The 6,240-nt window shown below is 59.3% G+C and overlaps 2 protein-coding genes across 3 annotated transcripts in view; one reads left to right on the forward strand and one right to left on the reverse strand.

Moving 5' to 3' along the window:
• The window catches only part of LOC105546596 (chromosome unknown open reading frame, human C19orf44), a 36,416-nt gene extending 32,327 nt beyond the window's left edge, over nt 1–4,089 (forward strand). Inside the window, exon 8 of one of the 2 annotated variants that reach the window (XM_011989861.1) lies at nt 2,822–4,089. The gene's annotated coding sequence lies outside the window, so the exon portion shown is untranslated. Of the gene's footprint in view, nt 1–767; nt 1,378–2,821 lie in introns of those variants that run through there. The other variant, XM_011989856.1, reaches the window with a different exon arrangement.
• The window catches only part of CHERP (calcium homeostasis endoplasmic reticulum protein), a 33,178-nt gene continuing 27,592 nt past the window's right edge, over nt 655–6,240 (reverse strand). Inside the window, exons 11-17 of the mRNA XM_011990989.1 lie at nt 5,465–5,703; nt 4,266–4,399; nt 3,546–3,632; nt 3,095–3,238; nt 2,877–2,993; nt 2,345–2,439; nt 655–2,119 (exon numbers count right to left, since the gene is read on the reverse strand). Coding sequence (XP_011846379.1) covers nt 1,926–2,119; nt 2,345–2,439; nt 2,877–2,993; nt 3,095–3,238; nt 3,546–3,632; nt 4,266–4,399; nt 5,465–5,703 — 1,010 coding nt within the window. The 3' untranslated portion in view covers nt 655–1,925. The remainder of the gene's footprint in view (nt 2,120–2,344; nt 2,440–2,876; nt 2,994–3,094; nt 3,239–3,545; nt 3,633–4,265; nt 4,400–5,464; nt 5,704–6,240) is intronic.

Here is a 6,240-nt window from a genome sequence, read left to right on the forward strand (position 1 = left end):
TGCCGGGGTGAGGGACACACACACACACATCAGCATCCAGGTGTGACGTTCCGTGGTGGGGCAGGCGGTGCCGGGATGAGGGACACACACACACATCAGCATCCAGGTGTGACATTCCGTGGTGGGGCAGGCAGTGCCGGGGTGAGGGACACACACACACACATCAGCATCCAGGTGTGACGTTCCGTGGTGGGGCAGGCAGTGCCGGGGTGAGGGACACACACACACACATCAGCATCCAGGTGTGACGTTCCGTGGTGGGGCAGGCAGTGCTGGGGGTGAGGGCCCCAGACTCCTCTGAGCCAAATCCCAGCTCAGTGACAGCTCTCCCAGCAGCATGCCCAGCTCCATGACACCACAGGCCAGTGGAAATAGTTTCAGTGGAGCTGTCCCTACTCACAGCAGGACAGGGGCCACCAGCCTCTGCAGAGCAGCTCCACCCAGGCAGGTCCTGGCACCCCAGCGAGCCAGAGGAAGGTGGGGTGGACAGCAGAAGCCCTGCTCGAGGATATCGACATGGGACCAGGTCAGCACGCTGGGGACGCCACGTGAGCCCCTGGGCGAAGCCTGTGACCCCAGGATGCACAGCTCAAACCAGGACATGCGTCTCCTCAGTCAGCCCGAGCACACTTCTGACGTATACACGTGTGGGAGAAAGGTCTTTAAAAAAAGGCTTTATTTGAAGGCAAAACAATGAAATCCACAAGAAATTACTAACAGCACGTGTTTACGTCTTATCCTGAATCATACATTTTAACAATTCACAGCTACAGGAAATCTAGAACAAAATCAAATATTCATCACGTTGGGTTGAAAAGTTGGAGGATTTCGCATCTTATTGAAAATTTTTCAAAAATGTTTTTGTACAAATGAATGGCATTGCGCCAGGCTGCCCACGGACACCACGTGTGGCCGATTCCCAGCAGTTGCCCACCAGCTTCCACAGGGGCGGCTCCCTCCTGGCCTTCCCTCCTTTCAGGGGTGTGAAATGAAATGCCGGAGCGGCAGGTGCTGGCTGGGGTCGGGCTCCACGCTCTGGATGGGACGGGGCCATAGCACACGCCAGCCGGTGCAGGGTTCTTCCAAGTGCGAAACTCAAGCAGGGGATGCGACGGGCACGGACTCCAAGGGAGCGCTCGACCTGAAGTGTCTTAGGCTGGTTTCCTGTTAGAATCTTGTTTCCCAGATAACAGCAAATGGCTACATTCCAGAAAAAAAAATATCAACTTAAACAACTAAAATAACTGAACTAAGGGCCAGTACGCCTTCGAAGAATTGGGTTTCAGAATCTCACTGGGCCCCCTCTCAGGTCAATATTCTTTTTAAAACTAAACCGAGGGGAGTAAAAATGAAAACCTGCTTCACTTTGCAAGTCAAGTCAAAAACGTGTTTCTGTTTTTCAATCTGCGGGCAGTCATGGCACTGGGCCTCAGCTTTGTCCCTACACAGCCGAGGGGAAACCGGGTCAGGGTTGGTGGGCGGTGGGAGCTGGAGGACAGAGCTGGGGCGCCGGCTCTGGCCCAGCCCAGGCCGACCCCTCCCGCACATGCTCCTGCTGGAGCCTAAGAGGAGGCTTCAATCTGACGTAGGGCAGATGCACATCCATCCCTTCATGGGTGAAGAATTCTTACTCGGGGCGGAGGGTCTTGTGTTTCTTGCTTCACTGTACAGGGAAACAAGCCTGGGGCCCTGGTGGCTGTAGCGCCTCCTGGTGCGGTCTGTGGGTGGCGCCCGTGCCCTCCACGCCATGGAGCATGGTGTTCCCATTGGGCATGCGCTGGTCTTCCTTCTCTTCCTGTGGCTCTCCACAAGTGGAGACGGTGTGAGAACTGAACTGTCACTGTGATCTTCCACTGCCAGTCAGCCAGGAAGGTCCCACGGCCGGCACCGCTGGCCACCGGCACGGCGCTTCCCGGCATGGGCGCCTACTTACACTCGTCCCTGGCCTTCATGCGGGCAATGAAGGAGTAGCTCTTGTTCCTGCGGTAGTTCTCGTAGGGGTCGTCCAGGGCCACGCCCACGCCTTTATACTGGTCCCACTTATCCCGGACGTCCCCGCCCTTGATGGGGTCCTGGATCCCTTGCTCCTTCGCGCCGAGGCCGCCAGAGCCACTCCAGCCTGGAAACAGAGACGCACAGTCACAACCACGACAGGACGGAGGCAGATGGGGGTGCACATGGGGGACTGAATGTCCAGACACGCAGTGTAGACATGGGAAATGGGTAGAGAACTGGCCTGACTCCATCCATCCCCACATGCACTGAGGAAGAGAAAGCGCTGGCGACTCCCAGGTCCAGCACACTTGAGGACCCTTCCCGTGCCCTCCCCATTCCCCCGCCTTACCCATCTTCACCAGCATCTGATGGCCTTTGTTCTCTTCTCCGAGTCTTGAGTCAGGGATGGGAGGTGCCGAATTAGAACCCAGACCAGCAGAGGAACTAAAATCGAGACAGGTTATTCTTTTAAGAAGTAACTGAGACATTTATTGGAATGACAGTGATGAGGGCCTCACAGCTGCAGCCTGCGTGCATGCTCACTGTCGCCAGGTGACACTGTATGCAGATTTTGCGTCTCTACCCGTTCATCCTGTCTCAGCTAGACAAGGGGGCTCCAGACGCTGGCCCCCACCCCACGCTCAGCATTGAGAGCAGGGCACCTCGAACCCCGATGGTGGTTAGAAAGCAGACCCCAGCTACCGCCTCAGGCTTTGCCAAGTGACTACTGTGGTGAGGGTGAGGGTGCCACTGTCCCTGGGCTAATGCTGGCGGCCTCCTAACTCCTAACATAGTCTCCTAACCACCAATGTTTCCACATTCACAGCAAAGCACTGCAGCATCCCAGCGTTACCAGCGCGGCAGTTAAGACAGGATCTTACGGCGGGGTGGGGCTCCTGGACCGTGACCGGCGTCTTCTTCCTGGGGAGTACGACTTGGACCGGGACCGTGACTGGGACCGGGAGCGGCTTCTGGAGGAGCGTGACCTGCTCCGACTTCTGCAGGGAAGGGTGCCCAACGGTCAGCAGCAGCCAGGCGTCGTGGGGAGGCCACAGGAAGAGGCCTCGGGCACTGCCCTCCTGCGGCAGCCTCTGCCTACCTGGATCTGGAGCGGGAGTAGGAGCGGGAGCAGGAGCGCGACCTTGACCTTGAGTAGGAGCCTGAAGACTTGGAGGATCTTGAGTTGGAGCGGGAGGAAGAACGCCCTCGACTCTTGGATCTGCTCCGAGACCTCGAGGGTCCACTGTGGGGAGAGGCCTGATGATCGCGTGCCCCTGTGGCAGCCCACCCTGGCCCTCAGGTTCCTGGACGACCCCAGATGCAGGGTGTGGCTGTGGATATGGCGCCATGGCCACACAGCGGTATCAAGTTCCTAAACAGTGTGGCCGAGCCTGCTGCTGTGCGAATTCAGGCCGTGTGGAAAACACCGCCCCACAGGCACAGGCTGTGTGAGGGGGGACGTGCTGAGCGTGTCTGGAGTCTACTCTAAACCCTCCCATCGCACGTGGTGGGCTCTGGCCGCCCGGCCACTGCAGACGTCTGCGCTTTACCTGTTCCTCTTCTCCTGGCCTTTCCTCCGCCGGGCCCGCATTTTTGCTCGGAAGAACTCATAGAGGCCGTTCTGCTCCCAGCCTTCACTGTAAGACACGGCATTCCCTGTGTGACCACGTGACGCCCACCCACAAGGAACTCGTGGAAAAGTCATCAGGAGTTAATCCACAGAACCTTGGAGAGTACATGGCTCTGTGGCTGTGGGCTCTGAGCATGGGTGCAGCAGACCTTGGCTCAGGGTTCCCACGGGGCTGTCCTCCTGCAGCCCAGTGGCTCCTCTGGTGCCCATGCCCTTGCCACCCTGCTGTTCCACTGAGGTGGTGGGGACTGATGGTCTGTGGAACTGGGGAACAGGAACACTGACTCATGGGTAGACAGGCCTACAGCCCGGCACAGGAAGAAGGGGTGACCACTGGGAAGGGTGGGCTGAGGGCCCTGTGGCAGCCGGCTGCTTGAGACGTGCCGCCAAACCACACCTTCCCTAAGTTCTTCTGATGTGTCTCCATTAAAATGCCCTCCACTGAGGGCCACGTGTGTGCTGTGCCTGTGACACACACACTTGTCACTCGGGCAGGGGGGCAGTTTCTCCTGAGAGACAGCTACATTTTCTAGCCTGGGCAGAAGGTGTGGCTGTTGGGAGCTGGGAGAGGGGATGGCTGTTGGGAGCTGGGAGAGGGGATAGAGGCCTCCTGCCCGCCCCACCGACCTGGGCCCCTTACCTGTTCCTGGGTCTGTCGTGGGATGGGGGGCTGTAGAAGGCCTCCACCGCAGCCAGCAGCCTCTCGCTGGGCGGCATGGGGGGTGGAAGGCGGATGTCTTTAGGGTCCAAAGGCTTGTACTCGTGATCTTCCAGCTAGAGCAGAGAACCCAGCTGTCACCATGCCTGGGCACAGCCCTCTCAGGCCCACCCAGGGTCTGCAGGGAGTGGGGTCAGGGCAGGGTCCAGGTTCAGTGTCAAGGGTGCCCTGGGCACCAGAGCTCCTCATCCTTCCCTCTTGGGGAACCCACACCAACCATGGTGGGTCACAGCTGCTCTGAGGCTGATGACAATTACAGGGTTCTCTCTTCAGAAAATCACCCACAGGGGACATGGTCTCCAAACTCAGGTGACAGGAATACTCGCTGGTTTATTCACACGCATGCGGCGGGCCCCTCACGTCACCCTTTGCTCACAATGCCTACCCTGGGCCCCTCCCTCAGAACAGCCTCAGCCCCAGCCCTGGAGCCCACTGGCCTGTCTCCTTCTGCTCCGTCTCTGTCCTCCCATTGAGGCCCTGCCCTGCCTAGCTCGCCTGGGCCCCCCCGCCCGCAGCTCTCCCTGCTGCTCATGGCTCCATGAAGTCCGCCTGGACATCAGATGGACGGGTCTGAGGGAGGATGGGAAGTGGCAGTGGCTAGCACGCCCTTGGAGCCCCAGAGCCCCAGCCCTGGCCCCTTCTTGCCTCACCTCCTCTTGCCCTATGCTCCGGCCACCCCACACTGGTACCAGCTGCTGCCAGCCCTGCCTGGCTTCTCCAGGACCACCCCCCTCCCTGTGTGCTTGGCAGGCACAGCTCACAGGTGGCTCCTTCTAAGACATTCCCTCCATCAGCAGCCCTGGGACAAGGTGCTTCTGAGGGCCTGGACCGAGAAGGATGAAGGAAGGAGTCCAGCCTCAGAGCCCAGCCGGCCCCGCAAGGCTGAAGCTCCCCGCAGCGGGAGGGATACGAGGGGCAGGACAGACATGGCGTCGCTCATGGCCACACCATACAACTCCAGTTCAGACACCTCCCACTGATGGATCAGGGTCCCTAGGGAGTGGGAGATGAGGAAGGGGTGCCCCGGGAGGCACCCGATCCTGTGTGTTCACTTTTCACCAGGAGAAATGGGGGCCAGCATGGTGAGCATGCTCAGCTTGGAGCCCACCGCGGGGCGTTACCTTCACGAGGGGGGCCATCAGCCCGGCAGGGAGATCGAAATAGGGCACGTTGGGGACCAGGCTGGGGTCATCGTGGTTGATGTGGGGCGGGCCCTGTCGCCGCATGTGTGGGGGCTGCCCGTTGAAGCCGTGGGGGGGAGGGCCGAAGTCGGGGTGCTGGGGTCCAGCCCAGGGCGGGTGCTCGTTGATACCAGGATGAGGCATGCGATGGCCAGGGTGGTGGTGAGGGGGGCCCATTTCTGCAAAACAGAGACTTGTCTCAGGACCACAGGCCAGTCAGGATCTCCTAGGTGACAAGTGCTGGAGGGGGGCGCCTCAGTGAGGGGCCAGGAGGCCAACCCTCCTGGGAGCCTGCCCAGCACCTTCTCTCACTGCTCTAGACCAGGCAGCAAGGCAGGGAGGAGCCAGGCTCTGAGGGGCCTGTCCCGCACCCATAGGCACAGCCGAGAGAGCTTGAGGCTGAGGGAAGAGAACCACAAAACCCCCAAACTGCAATGTGAGGGCTAAGTTGTGACCCTCCGAATCCATACGCCGAAATCCTAGCCCCCAATAGCTTAGCTCAGGACGGAACTGTATTTGGAGACAGGGCCTTTAAAGACACAAATGAGTTAAAATGAAGCCATGGTGGCCCTAATCCAATGTGACGGGTGCCCTTATAAAGAGAGATTAGGACACAAACATGTAGAGAAAAGACGGTCACCTATGAGCCAATGAGACAGGCCTCCAAGACACTAACCCGAATCTGCCACACCTTCACCTCAGACCTCCAGCTCCGA

The sequence above is a fragment of the Mandrillus leucophaeus genome, unplaced genomic scaffold, assembly GCF_000951045.1.
Source record: "Mandrillus leucophaeus isolate KB7577 unplaced genomic scaffold, Mleu.le_1.0 Scaffold11, whole genome shotgun sequence".
Taxonomy (NCBI): domain Eukaryota; kingdom Metazoa; phylum Chordata; class Mammalia; order Primates; family Cercopithecidae; genus Mandrillus; species Mandrillus leucophaeus.